This window comes from Numida meleagris, chromosome 17 (assembly GCF_002078875.1).
Source record: "Numida meleagris isolate 19003 breed g44 Domestic line chromosome 17, NumMel1.0, whole genome shotgun sequence".
Taxonomy (NCBI): domain Eukaryota; kingdom Metazoa; phylum Chordata; class Aves; order Galliformes; family Numididae; genus Numida; species Numida meleagris.
The window spans coordinates 3,475,662-3,494,667 of record NC_034425.1 but is presented as its reverse complement, the minus strand read 5'-3'; the positions used below and the strand labels follow the sequence as shown (position 1 = coordinate 3,494,667).

Genomic DNA, 19,006 nt, shown 5'->3' with positions numbered 1-19,006 from the left:
CTATTGTGTAAGAGAAATAACTCACGCTGCTTAAAATAAAAAGCAGGATACAAGAGAGTTAACAAGAGCATGGTGCTCTAACATAATATTTGCACATGCTGCAAACACTAATGGCTTGTTTTATTTGAACTCCATGTTCCAAGCAATAAAATTCACTAAATGAAAGAACCAGAAAGGTCTGCATATAGGAAGTTCTATCTGCAAGAATTTCAATACGCTGCTGAATGTGGCTACAGAAATCATAAAAATGTCACAGTCTTACCGGGCGCTCTGTACCATTTACCAGCACTTAAAGAAAAGAGCAGAATTGGAAAAACAATGATAACTGCAATGTGACTCAAGTTTCAAAAAGCCAAACTGACCTAGAAACTAAATGGGATGTACGTACCGTGCTTGCTGGAGTTCTGGTCAAGGGAAGAAGCAGCACTAGACAGATTATCCATTGAGTTGGGGTGTGTCCACTGAGGAAGGCGAGACTGGGACTGAGAAGTGTCCTTCACTGACAAACCACCAGTAATGTCCATGTTATTTACATTCATGTTCGGGTTCAGTCCAGCTAAAGGGAAACCAATGGGTCGTTAGACATCCCTGATACGCTGGGGGATTAAAAAATATCTTATAAATCCAGCTAAAGGAATTATTAAATGTGATTTTTAGACGTTGATACGTGGAAGCAGTGATTCAATATGCATGTTTTCCATCTGCTCCCCAAAATGAGCTTTAAAGGGAATGCTAATTTGGAATAACGTTCCTATGAATGCAGAAAATATTAAAACATTGCTAAAAGGAAAAAAAAGAAACATGTAGGGATAGATTTTATGTCTGTCAGTATTTCTACTTGCAGACTCTTTCCTTGTCCCACAAAAGGCCTACTGAAAGAATGCACTGGAATGCTAAGTTTAAACCAGTGAAGAATTTGCAACATTCCACTGCTAAGCCAAAGTATTCCAAATGTCTCACCAGCAAACTCCTGTGATGTCTGCTGTTCTATTTTGCTAGCAACATTTAAAAAAAATCTCAAAGCAATTAACTCAAAGGTAACACAAAGAGCTGCTTTTTGACAGAGCAGGGATTCTACTATTTGAGTATATACACTGCAGCAGATTGAAGAAAATCATCCCAACTGTTTCCAGAATGTACATACATAATATGTAGGGAATCATTTCAATCTGTTTCAGTGACACAGATCTGGGTCCTTTTTGATACATAATCCTGCACGTTAGCAGACCACAGGAAGCTGAGATGTTAAGAACCTCCCCCACTTCACAAATCCTTTCGTCTCCTGATGCTCTAACAGCTCCCCACAGTGGTGACAATCACCTTAACTTCCGAATGGAAGACAAAGCTTGACAATCCTACCATATACAGCACAAACAGAGGCACGAAGAGATTACATTAATTCCCCCACGTCATAAACAAAGTCTACGGCATATAGCAAACAAGCATGGGAAACAGCTCTGGAAGGTTGTTCAGTTCACCACCTCAAGGCTCTCGGTACATTTCTTCTGCCATTGATCATATCTGACAGATCCGTGTCTCACCTACCACACAATGACTACTGAAAAAAGACTTCACAAACTTCCTGGACAATTTTTTTCCAGTATCCTACTTCCTAGGGAGCAAATAAATGATCCTTCATGTTTAAGGATCTCTTTTCATCCAACACAAGCTGATTACCTCTTGCACTAACAATATGCAAATACCACCCTTTGGAAGCTAGCTTTTATATTTTTGAAGACGTCTCTTGTCTTTAAATTGACCAAAGAATCGCATTTTTAACTTGGCAGTCGTAGTTTTGAAACATCTGATCACCTCCACAACGCTCTTTCTGCATCCCATCAAACCCATCTGTATGAGTCTTGAAACGCACTGACCAAAGCTGATGCCTTACCAGTGCTGATTAGAGTGGAAAGGAGATTTCAAGTGACTGTTTATAAGATAATACTTGCGCATTTTACAACACTATGCTGTTAAATTTTAGAATTTAGTTCACGAAGGGCCACGTACCTAGATAAGTAATTAGGCAGATCTTCTGTTCTGCAAAGCATATGCGACCAATACAGATCACTACTATCAAAACCACGATTTTGTTTAGGCGTTTCAGTTATATTTAATACACATTTATATTTCTCCATTTATGACACTGTAGAGCTGAGTACTCGGAGGCTAAAATAATGACAAACACTCCCTCTGCCTTCTGCACATGGAACTGCTTTGACGAAGGACACGTACCAAGAGGGTAAGGAGCAAAGGTGTTCGGTGAAGACTGTTGCTCTTTGGTCTGCAGGTCAGGAAGGCCGGGAGCCTGGGGATGGGGTGAAAAGCTATCCATGGCTGATTTGCCTGCAGAGGGGTGCAAAGATAGATGTGGAGGGGGAGGCTGCTGCTTCATGAGCAGGGCCTGGGCCAGCTGGCGCTGGTGCTGCTGGATCTGCTGCTGCATGTTATTGATTGTACGTGCAACCTGGCAACAAAAAAAAGAACGAATCAGTAACTGCTCAATTCACAATGACTTAAGATTTCTTATGCCTTTTTCTACCCTTAAATAGATCTCTTCGCAAATAAAAATTGACTGAATTAAGTGCTGAAGAGCTTTCCTCCAATAACCGAATGATGTGAAGTAGCTTTATGCCCCCAGCACTCCTTCCCTTTCAATACTCAAACCACGCACTACATTATTGTTTCTAAGGATGCTCTATCTGGTTTGGTACAATGTTCAATCTCTTTAAGCTTTTGAAACCAAACCCTAATGGTGACATTGAATTGGTAATCAAACCTACTTGCTGCTCCTGTTGTCTCATGGGTCCGGAAACATTGCGCTGAGCCTGTAACATCTGCTGCTGGATTTGTAAACGTTGGTACGCCTACGGGACGGAAACCAGAGGTCAGAGACTCTAACATATACAAGAAGCCTAACAAGCTTGCCTGAGCTGATCTGGTATGATATACAATAAAGAAGCAGCATTGGAGTTTTCTGAAAACAGACAATGAAGCAAATGTGACGATCTTGTTAAGAACGGATTACAAAATGCATTTGTTTAAGTTCAGCATTGTTTCTCTTGAAATCAATGAGGCTGCTGAGTAAGTTCACCAGCAGTAAGTATTCATTACAGACAGGAGCCTGCTTTCCTTCTGAAAAATGTGTATAACGAAGGGTGAAACAAAACACACGGTTGTAATGTTATACAAATTGGGTAAATTATCAATAGTTGTTGGGTTTTAGTGGCTTTTTAACTCTGATAGCACACTGCATTTAATCAGTTGTGTGGCTTTACTCCAGAAAAACCCCACAGCTTGCATGTCATTAACTGGGCAAGGTATCATTCCTCTGAATCACTTGAATTCAAAATCCAAAGCAGTTCTGTACAGGCATTTTCCTTTGTACTGTCCAGCTAATGCCATGGCATGAGATCAGTGCTGTGCTTCTCAAAACTGGGAAATATGATCAGAAATGAAGTAGCAAATATTGTTACTAAGAGAAAAGTTAGACTAGCACAGGACATCAGTAATGAAGGTAGTTTGTCAACCTCCATTTTATATTTAATATGAGCAAATACTAACATACTGTCAGCACAGAATATAACTTAAAGAAACTCATAAAATCTGAATAAATAAAACATTTGCAAATATAGCAAAGATGCACAGCTTTTCGAAAACAAGTTGTTCTTACAGTGTGATTAATATTCATTCCATTAATTATGGGCAACGCACCACGCACTTTATTGTTTAGTGAGGTAATCGAATACAGCTCTTCACATAACTCAGGTGACCAACACTGCCAACGTTTCTGCCTTGGTATGTTTGGACACTAATTTCCCAGTTGGCCAATGAGTTGCACACGTTTGCATGTAACGGGCAGATTTAATGCTGTTTGATAAGGTACAGCTGCAAGAAGACAACTGACTTCTTAGTTCTCCTAATACGCTGTAAAGGATAACTATTCCAAAGATTACTATTTATAAAGCCTGAGGCAAAAACCATGGTTTTGTTTCTTTGAAAAGGAACTCTTCCAAAGAAATCACTAATTGCTTTAAATATCTGCCACGTCCATTTAAAGATTTACTTGCTGTTCTCTTATTTTACCTTCGTGCCTTCCATTCAGATTTAGAGCTTACTTGCCAGGTTTTCAAACTTACCAGCTGCAGCTGATAGAGCTGGTTCAACATCGTCATATGCTGAGGATTAATTGGCGAGGTTAATAGTGCAGGGTTGAGACCAATGTTTTTTGCTGCAAACTGCAAAAGCTGTGCTTGAACCTAAGGAAGAGCGGCGTATTAAGCACTGTATATTCACTTTTAACACTGGTAGCTGTGTAAGACGTAAGGACGACTCACAAGACATCAGCTGAAAAATATTACTATTACTTGAATTGTACAATAAACCATTAAAAAATTAACAAGAGGCTCTAATTCAGATCTTAATAACGATACTCATGTGTGCATTTACAGAAAGAAAAAAAAAAGAGAGAATAAAGTCCTCTGCTTTCTAGGAAGCCTGCCTTTTGCAAAAGGAATCTGCATACACAGATAACACACCAAGCACACAGGGAAGAACATTTCACCGTGTAACATGCTTATTACTGGCTGCTACTGCGGCTGCAGAGCCTCAGGATCATCACAGAATGAGCGTGCATTGGAGAAAGCACATGGGAGAATTCTGGAGGAATGGAAAACACAAGACTGGAAGCTCCACCTCACCTGAGGGGATAGAAACTGAGGCACTTGAGCACGAAGACTAGGCTGGGATGAATTAAGAGGTTGCACTGGCGGTTGCTGCGGCTGTTGCATGGTCCTGGCTTGTGCTGCTCCGCTATTGCCAAACATACCCAGATTGCCACTCGGTATCTGCAACAGGACAGGAAAGACACTGGCCTTGAACACATCACTCAGCATACAACCTCAGAGTTCCTTATCCGTGCAGCCTTTATCCTCAGTGGCTAGGAAAGGCACAGATAAAGAATTCAGGACTGTTCTGTGGGAAGCCTTACTGACAATAAGGCTCAGAATCAGGCACTGCAAACGCTACCATATACCCAGCAACACCCCAAACCTGCCAAAACTTTGTACAGGTCAGAACAAAAGGCAGCTGAAGCTGAAGATCTCTTTTATAAGGGTCACAAAATGAACAATGGAAAGTACTCATAAAAATATTTGTATTTATGCAGGAAGGAACGGGAGAATGAAGTCATTAAACTCACAGCATCCTCATCATTAAGCTATCTAGGCAGTTTTTATACATATTCATTTTACAAACCCACTGATAATAGACGTGCTATTAGAGCTGCCTCCGCTTCTGAGATGTGTAATGGGCTGTAAGTGCTGAACGAGTATTGCCTTTAGAAAACTAACTTAGAAGAATATGCATAATAAAAGCCACAACAGAACAGTGTATGTATTTATTTCTTTTTCTTCTTTTAACTAGTACTTCAGTTGATACGGCAAAAATAACCTCTTCATAACCAAGAGCAGATCATGATCTCTCCGCCCCGTTCTGTTCGTGAATCTCCCACTTGAACTCCTCTCCCTTTCTTGTCCTTTCAGCATGTTCTACCCAGGGCCCAAAACTTCCCTCCTGCATGATGCTGCGTTTGACCAGAGAAGGCACAGTTCCTTTCCTACCGCCTGTCAAAGCTGTGAGCTGCCTTGACGTTTATGACATGAATAAATAAAACCGCATCACTTCTCACCCATCTCATCACTGAATAATTATGCCAGCCAGGAAAGATGAATTAGAGCGATGTCTCTGTCTTAAAAGTCTGTGACAATTAGCAGTGCCTCAAAAAAGAAACCTCACATCAATCAAGGCAGAGCTACACCGGGGTTTGCTGGTATAAATCCATAATACAACAGTCTCTTCTCAATGGATGCGTGTAATTAGCAGGCTAATTACAACCAAGCAGTTGTTTTATGTCCTATAACGTGAAATGTTTACACAGCAGGTAGCTTCTTCACTGCTACTTCATGTGAACAAAGACTTTGTGCACATTTTCAGCTCAGAGCCCCAGTTCCAAGGGGAAGGGACAGGCGCTAGCTGCGAGTCCGGGAGCTGAAACTCAAGCTGGGACCTCTCTGAACAGCCTTACCTGTCGAGAAGAATTCAAGTTTTGCATGCCCAGCCCTGAGGCAATCCCGCCCAGGGTCTGATTAGGGAGTGCACTGTTTGAAAGGGGGAGCTTCAGGCTTGGTGAAGGCAAAAATGGTGAAGTAGTGGGCTCTTCCACTAGGCCGCCATCCTGATTGGAGAAAGAAAGGGTGAGCTGCGTGCAGTGCCCAGGAGAGAGCAGCGCACAGAACAGTTGCCCATGGGAATATAAAGGGGCATGGATGAGTAAAAAAAATATGTATATGTGTATATTATAAAAGAAAAAGAAAAAAAAAGAGGTATGAATGATGGGAATGAAAAGTATGGGGTGAAGGAAGAAGAGAAAGAGAAACAGCATTAAGGTACTGTTTTTCTTTACTTTGTCGCACTTAATCCACAAATGCACAACCACCCTCTTCCACCTCCCAGCACAAAGGAGGGCTCGAGCCACCCCGAGCCCACAGGCAGCCCCCTGGCTAAAGCTGGGATGGGGACAGACCCCACACGTTTTGGGGAGGTCTGCAGCACTTTGCTGAGCTCCCAAAGCAGAGCACAGACAGGCAGTGCACCGCTCCTGCTAACCCTGAAAGGCTAGAGAGCGAATCTGACACCAGCCTGCACTCGGTTCCACATCACAGCTCAGTTTGTAAGAAAACATTTTTGCATTAATCCCCTTTCCTAACTCAGACACATGAGCCTCTTTTAATATTCCCATAGCGATGACTTATTAATATCCACTCTGAAACACTACTCTATCGCACCCACGGAACCCAGGAATACTTCAAACCAACCCTGATAACGCTGCCTGCGTGGCCGTGCTAGGAAAGCCATGAAGGCACTGCCCGAACCCCCAGGAGGAGGCACATAAGGAGCCCCACTCCAAACGGGGCTGCGGGGAACCAGGGCTGAACGTGGATGTGATGCACATAAAGCAGCCCCTGTGGGGGGCAAAGGGCAAAGCAGAAAATACAGCGCATCCCATAATCCCCAGCCGAGCAGGTAGCTCTCTGGGCAGCACTGCGGTGGGGCACTCAGCTCTGTCTCACGCTGGGCTTTGATGTGTGGGCAGCCTGCAGCAGGCACCATCAAACAACGCCAGGGTACAAAGCACGGCTCCGAAAGCAGGCAGAGGGCAGAGCCCTTTCATTTGCAGCATACCAGACTGGTGTTTTTCAGGCTATGTTTTCAGTGCAAAGAAAGGTTTTTGTATAGGTGAGGAGCTAGGTTAGATCAGTTGTTAAATCCAACCCTCCTTTGTGAGCGAAGGAGCCCAGTCCTCATAGCAGATACCCAAACAAATGACCTCATGCAGCAGGGACGCTCAGGAAATTTCACGTCCTACGTTAATCTTGAGAAATGCATTTTCCACAGTCCTCCTTTGATGCAAAGAAAGTTTCTTCGCTATCAGGCACAGTGACACTTGACATGCTATCTGACTGTCCTAGGGGGACACTGACATTTTCTAATGATATCCCCAAGGCCTTTCAGCTCAAGATATTTTACATTCTGCTGGACATCAGTCACACTCTACAAACAACTGCAGCTTGCATGACAGTAACAGGTTCAAGGACTTCTCCTTAGATCACAGACATGTGTTTCCAATTCTACCCTTCTCTCTTTAAAGTGGAAATCATTTCAAGCTCCGTGCGTGCTGTCTTTCAGGTGCCATTGTTTCCTTTGTGAACAGAACTACTGACCAAAAGAGACCAATGCCATCTCTTCCCGTGCCCCACATTTACTCAGATATTGTCCCACTGGTATTCTTTTTCCTCCTTTCAGAATTAGGCAGTGCTGGGGAAGGTGGAATACAGCCACGCTGGAGATTCGGGCATCTGATTTCTGCTCTGTTCTGCTCTACACCACCTTCACCTGGAGCGTGTTCTCTGGCTGACCTGCAGCACGTGTCCTTTGTTTTGTTTCTAACACATTGTTCACATTCACTCGGGTTTGATTTTCTGAATTTGAACTCATTGTAAGAGGCTGACGGCTGCACAAATCTCTACCCTACAGCTGGAGCCGAAATCAATGTATTTCACATCAAGAAGCTCAACCCAGACCAGGTGATACCTTCACTGCAGACAGTGAAGGACACTGGAAGGTCTCTCACAAGCATCCCATGTACTAGACATGACAGAATGCAGGTGGTTTAAGATCCTTCAGCACTATGAGCTATGGACAATTTAGCAGAGGACTCCTGGACACCCTGGCAGTCACCTGCCCACAACAACAGCAACTTCGTGAATCAAGGAGCCCAAGAGAGAGGTGACAGAGTGCTGAACTTGCCAGAGGTCTTTACACAAAGTCAGTTACAAAAGTCCTTAGTAGAAAACACACATTAAAAAATTCGTAAAACAGATGAAAATAACCTTTTCCAAGAAGGAACCTAAAGAAGTAAAACGTCACCTTAAAATAAAGTCTCTTCAAACCTGCTGGGAGCTAGGTACAGGCAGAAGAAACTTGCAGGAACCGTAATACTCAAAAAGAAGTGCTTAGCATGGTTATTTTTCATTTTGAAAATGGGAAATTGGAAAAAAAAAATCTTGTGATCACGACCTAAATGCAAGCCTCAAAAAGCGTTCCTGCATAAGGATGAAATACCTCATCTGTTGTCCCAAAGACAAAGTAAACTGACACTCGGGAGCGACAAGTGGGATCAGAATGTGAGGAAGAGGCTGGACAACAATCCAACAAACTCCATATTTGAATTCAAAACAAGAGAATAGTGTAGACAAGTAGAGTATTTGAGGAAAAACATGACTGCAGTCAACACGCACCAAGACTTCTAAACCTCAGCAGCAGAGAAGAACAGCAGATCAAAGACCAAAACAGTAGGAAAAGAGGGGCTTAATTTCTAAGGGGAGAATTTCCTACATGCTCAAGAATTTGGGAGGAAATTTGCAAGCAGCATCAGGCCAAGAAAGGCAGGATTCTATGCTGGTGATATGTGAGAAAGCATAAAGGACAGAAGGTAGAGGACAGCAGGAGGGACAATGAATGTGCCATGGAACCTCAGATGATGTTGCTTCTCTTCAGAAAGTTCACCTGACTTTGATCACATACATTTGATAGCCTATAAATCACAAGGAACAAAGCATATGACAAAATAAAACACATCAAGCTTGAGTTCTAGTGCTCAGGAGTGGCACCCAAAACCAAGCGCCTACACTTTCAGAAAAGAGCCTATGAAACACACAGGGCTTATTCCTGCTCCCTTCAGGATGCTGCCAGGAACATCTTACATGCATTTCTTACAAACACGATCTCTTCTGGAGACATCAAATAACATCTTGAAGCAAACCTGATGCCTAAGTACAGCATGCTTGCCACCAAGTATAAGGTAACGTGGCTGAGATCACGTATCACAGTACTGCTGGGCTGGATTTTTATTTTCTCAAGGCCACTGGATTTTCTCCTTTCTCCTTTTATGGTGCTACAGGGCAAGATAATTTCCTGAAAAAATAATAGAATTAACAAAGCACTGAGTGCCAAAGACTGACTGAATGCGACACAGAATAAAGAATACATGAGTAAAATGCTGAGAGAATCAGCTGATTGAGGCAGCAATGAGCCCACTAACCGAGATTACAACTTCTTGAAGAAGAACCTTGCATAACTTATGGAAGACTAAAGCTGAGGAAAAGGATAAGGGCAAGACAACAGGTAAAATCAGGAATGTCAGCTAGATTGCTTCGTGCAGCTGTGGCACCAACCATGGAAAAGGACAGATGACCTGATCAGAAAGAGAGGCAGCTCCAGGTTCACCTCTGAAGCATTGCCTTGAAGGGCACAAAGGCTCAGGAGAAGAAGAGCTGCTCCAGAAGCACGAGATGTAAATACGGAGAGAACACCATTGGGAAAAAAATCTGTTCTTAGGGCAGAAACTGCATTTGTTTAATTCACTTAGCAAGTTGCTCAACACTAACAAATATAGTTTGGGATTATTTCCTTTGTCATGTGAAAGTCAGTGTGACAGATTATGCCTAGACTGACAGATCCTACGTGCTGTATGAATACTAATCATTCTAGTACTCCCTTCTCAATACTTGTGTTTAACATATGTTTCCATGATTATGCGTTATGCTGCACATAATACACCCCTCCCCTTTGCAATAAATTTACTGCACAAGATACAGCTATCCGAGAAAAGAAAAGGCTAGCTGGCATGCATGCACTAGTTCTGTGACCTCCATGATGAGAGGGATCTTTCAGTTAACATACTCGTTAAGGCTGGACACAAACAAACAGTTTGGCTATAGCTAAGAATGAATTTCAAGTGGTAGGAAGAGAAAAAGAGCCAGGTAATGGTCACACGTCAGGGAACAAGGCTATGGTGGACACACACTGATGGTGTCTCACCATCCTAATGACTAGGGAGCCCCAGCAGAACAGAGGTTATTATCCCCTCAAAAGCAGAAAAGCGTTTTTCTAGTTTATAAACTTTGGTGGAAATTGCCATGACACTGTGACAGTATCTGAACTACCACAAAGAGTTTGGGTATGTAAGGACCTTCTACAGCAAGCTTTCTATCGTAACTCATTTTTATTAATATAAATAACTCATTGTTATGTAAGACACTTCTGTGTTTAATCAAATTAACTCGTTTTACAGGTTGCACTGTACCAGAGCAAGAACTCAGCACACTGTTTAGGCTATGATGACAGCAGAAATACCACCAGCTGCCATTAAAAGGTCAGAGTTTTTTTAGGGCGTCCTAGCACACCGCCATGCTGATTTTCTTAATACAATACGTGGGATCCTGCCACAGCTCACACCTTCACTTTAAGCACAGTGCTATGCTTAAGACCATAAGAAAACACAGGGTGGATGACTGGAAATAATGATTATTCCTGGTCAGTGAAGTTTTTCATACAGTCTGTGTTAACAAGACTAGGTATCGTTCCTGCCTCACATCCTGTAAATGGCTTATGTAAAATGAACTGGTTTCAGCACAGCTTGTAAAAGGCACTGCTTTCTGCATCCAGAAAATAAAACCAACTATTACAAACATTTCAGATAGCTCGTGAAATAACGACTGGCACCGCAGAACGCTCACTCCTTATTAATAACTGTGGGAGGGAGGGACCGTGAGGTGCTTTGGTGAGCCTATTTGTAGGACATTGCGTCAGGCCGCAACTCTCATTTCCTACTGAAGATCTGGCTGCACTTTTCCCTACATTCTGTTCTTTAGGCACTTTGAATCTTGGACACCGTTAATGTCTGAACCCTTCTCCTCACTCATTGCACAGCGCTGGAAAATTTGTCATATGTGACCACAGAAAAGGAAGCTCATCTGAGAAGCTGTTTACGACTGTGTCTGCTCTTTGACTTAAAAATACCTCAGCTCCTCATTCCTGACTAAGTGCTGAACTTTTTCTGAAATACTGAAGCAGCTCAAAATAAAAACAAGAATTAGAAGCTTTTCTTGAAGATCTCGGCCTTGACTGTATCTGAACTTTAATTCAGGCAAGGGTCACTCCCTGACTCCCAGGACTTACAGAGTGCTTTCCCCACCCCATTTCTTCCTTTTTCTCATTTCTGCCTCCACCGCATTACTGATTTCTTAGGTTTTCTGTTTCACTGTAACACTGGGAATGACAATTATTTATTTCTATGTGGGAATCAAATCAGCAGTCCTTTCCAGAAGGACTAAATTCACACAAAACTGAGAGAGAAGAAAATACCACATTTCTCTTTACAGCCTTCTGAACACTCAGTAGGATTCACCAGTATTTCCCTCGTGTTCAGTTTTAACCTGTACACCACATATCTGTACTTCTGAACCTACCTTGTCGAGGAAGGTGGGGCGGTCCATGGAAGACTCTTTGGAGATTGGTGGTGGGCGGCAGCCAAGGGGTTTGGTGACCATTCCATTATAGTCGGTCACTCCCATTCCACGCTTGTCCATTTCCACCTTCTTTTCCAGCAGAGCACCTTCACAGAAAGGGAAAATGGATTCAAGAAGGTGACAGAAAGACAGCAAATTTGCCAGCATTAGTGCCTCCTGCTTACAAAAGCAAAACCCTTCAGTAAAAGCACGCCATCCAACTGAACTGGGCAAGATCAAATTCTCAGAATCATGAACTTTGGGTATGTTGCTTTAGAGGAAAAAAAAAAAAATCAGCTGCACGGATACTTACTCATGGCCTGATCGAGATTCATATTGTTGCTCTTCAAGGCCTCTTCCGCTGGTTCTCTCTGTTAAAAATACAGATCGCATTAAGAGAAAAACCTATCGTGCTTAAAGGACTTCAAAGAAAACTGAGAAAACTATCATAACCCTGGATTTAATCTTTACTCAGTGGCACAAACAATGTCTGCACGTACTTCTTTCTGCTTTCACCAATTCCCACAGCGGTACAGTTTCTTAAGTATGCACCACTTCTACAAGGTCAAGCCACAGACTTCTGCTATTCCAATTTCTTCCTGTTTTCTATGGTTAACTTAAACATTACCACTATGTGCCCTTCCTTAAAAAAAAACCTATATTCTTATTTCATCTATTTAATAAGGAATTACTACTGAACTTCAAAGTAACACCATCAAACTCTCAATTTCCTAAGTTCTATTAGTATCATCAAGCCACCTCAGAGAGAACTCCGCTAGCTTATGACAGACTTCTGCAATTGAAGTAAATTTCTAATTGCAGGTAACCAAACAGCTTCCCAGCCTGACGAAGACAATATCTTTCTGTAGCTACAGTCTGAAAGACAGTAAGTATAGGCTACAACAGCTAAGCCCCAGGTATGCTGAGCCATGAGCACTACTCACAGGGAAGCCCATATCTGTGAGCTGTTTTATCAGGCGGTTCATGATCCAGGCCTCATCTTGCTTGCTAGATGTCTTCATGCCCTTGGTAAACAAGCAGGAGATTCCATTAATGGCCGGCTTCCCATACCAGAGAGATGTACATCAAGAACACAAGCAGTTTTACTTATTAATGGTACGTTCATTTAAAAAGCATTCAGAACCATACAAACCATGCAACTTTGTTTCCCTTCCCCTACAGATCATCCAAATTCTATCTCAGTTCAACAGTTCTGTATACCACTTACTATTTGATTTGATGACCACTGAATTAAAGTCACCTTTGAAATTAAGTATTTCATGGTAATCTTTGGCAGAGAACCACAATGAAATAAAAAATTCAACAAGCTTGATTGAATCATTATGCTGATTAAAGCCTTTGTTGGCTAATGGAGTAACAAGCACTGACTAAATGCATTCCCAACCTTTAAGTTCTAGGCTGGCCTTGTCCTGAAATGAGGCCCGTGCAACAGATGTTCTAATGTAACTTGCTTGATATGCAGGGTGTGATCTTGCTTAAGCGTGGCATCAGTACAGAAGTGCTTTCTTCTCATACCTGTACAAACCTTTCTCCAAACAGGAAACAGATATTTTTTGCTGGACTACTCCATCACAAACTACTGTTTGCTTTTCTACCACCACACAAAGTGTCTGAAGGCCTCTAACACTTTGATTCATTATCATTTCCTCAGACTTGCCCCTGGAAACAAGGTAAGCTGTACTCTAACATGGAAGTGGCGAGCTGTGTTTGTGCTCTGGTGTCAGAGGTACATTTACTGCCAGGTGTAACGCAAGAGAAAATCTCTAACAACCAATTCCAGAAATGCTGCATTGTACTTCTACCCATTCCTAGAGACCACCTTTATTTTTTCTCACCTTTTGAAGTCCTTTCTTTGGGGCGTTCCCCCAGGAATTACAGGAGGAGCTGCTCTCTTGTGAAGCAGTATTATTCCACATATCTCCTTCTTCATCTTCCCACTGACTAGTACTGAGATTCACTTCATCCCCACCACTGCCCCAGCCTTCTTGCATAGATTTTGAAGCTGGAGGGAAAGAGGGAGAAGAAAATCAGATCTAATTTTATGCAAATTTTACAGAAATAGACTTTTATACCATATCCTACATGCAAACATTTAAGAGATATAGAGGCTCATCAAATGGCTTAATTGGCATTAAATGATAAGGACTCCTTCTTTGAAGCCAACAAAAAAGAGAAGTGCTCTAAATACAGCTATAGAAGAAAAGAGTCCAGCAATGGCAAGTCTTCCTTCTTCCTAAACAAGAGAGATCTGTGATCCTTCCCGTCTCCTAGGAACAAGGAACCAGAAGTATGACCACACACTTGCTGTGTACAATTTTGCTTTCAATGAATCTCACAATTTCAGCTACCACATTCTTCCACTGAACAAAACCAAATTACAAGGTTACTAACGGTCAGAAATTCATTCACATCGCAGAGGAATGAGATCTGAAAGGAGCAAGCAGGCTGCAAGGGAACACTGCACAGTAAATGACGAGGCCGTGTCAGCTCAATCTGTTTTATTCTGTTTACTCTGCTTAAAGCAGGGATTACTCATTCTAAGACCTCTCATTCTCCTCTTCAGGTTTTCTGGGACTTTTAACTATCTCTCACCACAGCATTTAGCAGCAATAAAACTTAAAGATTACCACAGCCAGAACAGAAGTTTAAAACCAGCCCCGGAGCCTTCAGGGCAGTGGGAGATTTAAGATTTTTATCAAATAACCTTCATTAGAAATCACGAAGCAGTAAGCAGCTCAGGGTGCTCCTGAACTTGTGAACAGTTGGAACAGCTGAAGCAGATGTTCACTCCCTCAGTTTAACAGGAGAGTGAAGTTATGACCAGTCACTTTCATGTGCTGCTTCTCCTACCAAGATCAACCCAATCTTGACTGAGCTCAGTTTCTCCTCCACCTGACACAGGTTTCTTTCAGGCCTTGCTCACGCTGTCCTGCAGTTTCCCTGCTTCCCGTGCCTCTGTAATTTACACCGTGCTGTTCTTACAGTACGCAAAAAACACTCTAAGGAATACGCTTACATTTACTGGACGAGTTCGTTAAATTCATGCTTTTAAATGAACCCGGTATCTGGAATCTCCCAAGTTCTGAGAGCCCTAAAGGAGTTCTGAAAACCAAATTAAGAAACTCTCTGACTTGAAGGCACAGGAATATCAGAAGCCCAGCCTGCAGACGCCGGCAGGAGCAAACCCCTGTGCCTCCTCTCCCCAGCCCGTGATGCTCACGCACGCACCTGGTTTGCACAGTGCTGGGGCAGCAGCTGGAGCGGTTGTTCTGCCGTAGGTCCCTGCTGTCTCGGCAGGGCTCTCTCCCCACCCCGTCCCGCTGCTGGGGGGCTTCCCCCACGCCGACGTGCCGTTATCGACTGCAGCAGAAGGGGACGACGGCTCTCCCCAAGAAGCTTCGCTCTTTGTGTGGACGTTAGGCATTTCTCCCCAGCCTGCTGGAGCGAGGGAAGGAGGAAGAGCGATGAGAGGAGAGGTTTCTTTTGTCAGGCATTTCAAAGAGGGACATTTCACTCAAGGAAGGAGCATGAACCGGTAACAGACGAGAGTAACTGTCATTAAGCACATTAAAAAACCTCTTTGGTTTAGCCTCAGAAGTCTCTCTCCTTTCTCACGCCTCGGATGCAAGATGCTATTTGTTTGCCAATGCTTTCAATGTTGATTATGTATGTTGACAACATTCCTTAAAGCTTTTATTACAGCTCGTGGTTGTGTTCACTGCCTGCCCCTTCTCCGAGGCTCTATGCAATAATCAACGAGTTCTTTTGCAGCAGAACTAGACAAGACTGCAATCAGAATCTACAGCCAAGCCACGAGGACTGGCAGGTAGAAGTCTCTGCTTTCCTGCAGAGTATAATTTTAACTCATTAAAAGACGTAAGCTACTATAAAGAAACTGCCTCAGTCTGGCTTGAACGTAATGCGCTTAAATCTGTGTGCCACCGAGCTTAGCGCTGGAGCTGCTTGTGCCAGGAACTGCTTCTGCAGCTCCAGAGGAACACAGAGCAAGACAACAGAACTGGAACTGGAATTTAACGCGTCCATTACCTCTTACAAAAAGGTTTTTTGTCCCAATTTTCTTAAAAACTTTCTTTTGTTGCACATGGGAGCTCAGTAGTTTTCGCTGAACATCAGCACTTGAGAAAAGTGCTCTTGGAGATGAATATTATTAAGTGCATGTGTTTTATTGCAATGAACCAAGGCCCTGCCGACCTGTAACTTCTGGCTCGCAAAATGGAAACAGGTCTAGTTAAGGAGGAAACAATTCAGTTCACAAAATTAGCCTTAAACCAAAATCCACGTATCGGAAAGGCAAAGTGTACTGGGCTGCAGACTACGAATTTCAAAGAACCGGTCCTTCTGTTGCTCTTTAACCAAAGCTGAATTTTGAGTAGAGACCACAGATGCACAATGTCCAAGTTAAATCTTTAAATGCACTGAGAAGCAAATAATACAGGACTACAAATAAAGAGGGAGCTAGACTTCGCTGAAACGACGCTTGAAAGTACCCAACACCAAGCAAAATGTATTAAATAAAAGTTTTCATACCATCTTACCAGATCAAGTGCAGTGCGGGAACAAAGGAAATACATCCTGAAGGATGCTGTGTGCTGCACATGCATTGCGGAGTGCCTGCCAGTTCTGACTCAGTTTTCCCCCCTCTGAGACCTCTTTCCTAGCATTACCATCCTTGTGCTACCTTTGGATGGCTCTGTTTTGCAAACTTTACAAGGAGGAGAAAATTGCATTTTCAAGAGGTTGACGCTAAATCCTGAAGTAAAGTGGAAAGAAGGTATTTGCTTTGTAGCCTCCAGAAGAGTCATCTGTAAATGAGGTTTCGCCTGGATTTTTACAGCATCTAGCATGCGTCATATCTGAAACAGACGCAGGTGGAACACTGGTTCAAAGAGCCTGCAGCCCCAGCTGCCTGCCTCCAGCAGCAGGCTGCACCTCCCAGTGCAGCAGATCCCAAGTGTTATTGCAGAGGGCTGGAGCAACACGCAGAGCTACTTCTAGGCTCCTTTACACAGCTCCTGGGAAGCAAAACACCTTCAGAATGATCTCAGATCTGAGCCAGTCTCCCGTTTTCAAGAATTCTTACTATTTTCCTCTCTGAAAATAACGTGCATGCAGGCTTTCCTAAGAAAAAGCCCCATGCTTTTAAAACAAAAAACACAACTACAAACAAATGGCTCTGCATGAATGCTGTTTTGCAACAGGATAAGCTCTGCTAAAGGGCTCCTTGGCAAGAGAGTGAAGTATTAATACTGCAGTTTTTAAACTGTTAGAATTGCAAGAAACAAAGAGAACACAGTGAGTAATGAATATGGCCACATTGGCAGAGTTTTGTTTTATAGAAATAAAAACATAATTAACGTTGGGCCTCAGCCAACAGGAAATCCTCAAGGGAAAGTGAAATGTTAACTGAGTTATGGCAGGATGCAGTTGTTTTCCCTCAAAATAACCCTATACCCATGTAGATGATAGAAATTGTTCTCCTTGAAGTTGTTTGGCCCGTGATGTATACCAGAGCGTATGACCACAGTGCAGGCAAACCAAAGTGGGAGAGCCTTATGCAGATGGAAGAGATTTAGGTGAAAAATGAGACTGCGTATCGTCAGTCTGCTCATACAGCAAATAAACAACCTATAGCAGTGTGTACTCATGTATGTACCCAAGGGAAGGTTCCTGTACCCCTTAACCTCAGCTCCCACTCTCCTGCAAGGTTCATGCAGTGGGGCTCGATGCCTTCTTGCACGGCTCGGTGCTGGGGAAGCTCTTACTTGGCTCTCAGCAATGAGATCATGGCTGTGTGAAAGCAGAGGACAGGTTTCTCAGTAACACCTGGCTGTCCCCCAGAACAGAACTGCCAGAGAGCTGAGTACACACAACAGGATTTTAGGTTCTAAATGAGCATCCTAAAGGAGCTCGGAGCTGCTCTGCTTTCAAATCCACTCTGATGAAAGTTCAAAGGAAGATGCACTGCTTCCATCTTCTTCACGTAAATCAGACAGCGAGTGCCACGGGAGCAGCTGCCAACAGAACAGCACGAGATTACAGAAGCAGCAGCAGAATTCAGACTTTGTCTAGGTTCTTTCAAAGCTGAGCTGCTCATTCTCCAGACTCTAATTTTCAACATCAGATCTCCATAGGAAAGCCTGCACTACCTTTGGCTGCTTTCCTCGCTCAGAGGGAAGCCTGGCTGCTGGAACCCTGTCAGTCTGCCCACCTGGTACCTCCCCTCTCACAGGAGAGCACTGAGCCTTTCCCAGCATTTGCAGGAAAGATCTGTTGCCGTTTGGGATCCAAAAAATCTCTCCCTCACTTATCTCTGTTTGCAAAACCTTTTGTCACTTCTGCTCGTCTTTCTAAATAACCCACTGCTGGCTTGGGAGGGAGCTCCTACAACCAGGACTACATTTATCACATTATCTATCCTGGTTTTGTGTGTGCATCTATTTACAATGTGAAAAGAAACCCTCTAGAGCATGATGCATTTCATGAAGTGTGTACCAACATCTGCTTCCCGTCAATAGCTTTTAAGCCCTGCAAAGAATGTTGAGAACTTCTGAGGATGGGTGACAACTTGAATTACAAGGCTGTAACTTGGCCTCTGTTTCTGAGCTAACACAGCATAAACTTCTATTTCAAAAGGAACTGCTACTCCTTTGTGAACCATTAACTAGTTCTGTACAGCAAAACTAAGAGCTATCTCTTGGTTGTCAGTGCGTGACTGTTATCATTTATTTCAGGGGATGGCTCAGGGGACAAGGAATGCCCAGTTCTGTTCCTATATCAGTAGGGAAGCCTGTTGTGTAGCTGTAGGATGGCACAATGATTGGCAAAGCACGTCGGGATCCACGTAGAAGACCAAATTCCAACGTTAACTACTTAGTTCAAACGCTGGAAGATTTTAGATGAGTGCTTACCTGTGCCCTGAGGCACAGCCTTTAATGGTACAATCCAGTTTTGCACAGAAATACTGTACGTGGAAAAGAACTGCTGCTGGATAAACGTGCCTTTGAGTCACAGGAGTGTCCTGGCTACAGGACTCATTCCCCCTGCTGCAGAGGTTGGAA

General features: G+C 43.1%; 1 protein-coding gene across 7 annotated transcripts in view; it reads right to left on the bottom strand.

Annotated features, from left to right (window-relative positions):
• Positions 1-19,006, bottom strand: part of TNRC6C (trinucleotide repeat containing 6C) — a 73,345-nt gene that overhangs the window by 11,248 nt on the left and 43,091 nt on the right. For 5 of the 7 annotated variants that reach the window (XM_021414488.1, XM_021414484.1, XM_021414481.1 and 2 more), the window contains 11 exons: positions 15,156-15,365; positions 13,763-13,929; positions 12,851-12,931; positions 12,220-12,277; positions 11,868-12,013; positions 6,083-6,232; positions 4,698-4,844; positions 4,137-4,256; positions 2,781-2,864; positions 2,233-2,464; positions 389-556 (listed from right to left, as the gene is read on the bottom strand). In XM_021414488.1, coding sequence (XP_021270163.1) covers positions 389-556; positions 2,233-2,464; positions 2,781-2,864; positions 4,137-4,256; positions 4,698-4,844; positions 6,083-6,232; positions 11,868-12,013; positions 12,220-12,277; positions 12,851-12,931; positions 13,763-13,929; positions 15,156-15,365 — 1,563 coding nt within the window. The remainder of the gene's footprint in view (positions 1-388; positions 557-2,232; positions 2,465-2,780; positions 2,865-4,136; positions 4,257-4,697; positions 4,845-6,082; positions 6,233-11,867; positions 12,014-12,219; positions 12,278-12,850; positions 12,932-13,762; positions 13,930-15,155; positions 15,366-19,006) is intronic. The other 2 variants (XM_021414482.1, XM_021414485.1) reach the window with 2 other exon arrangements.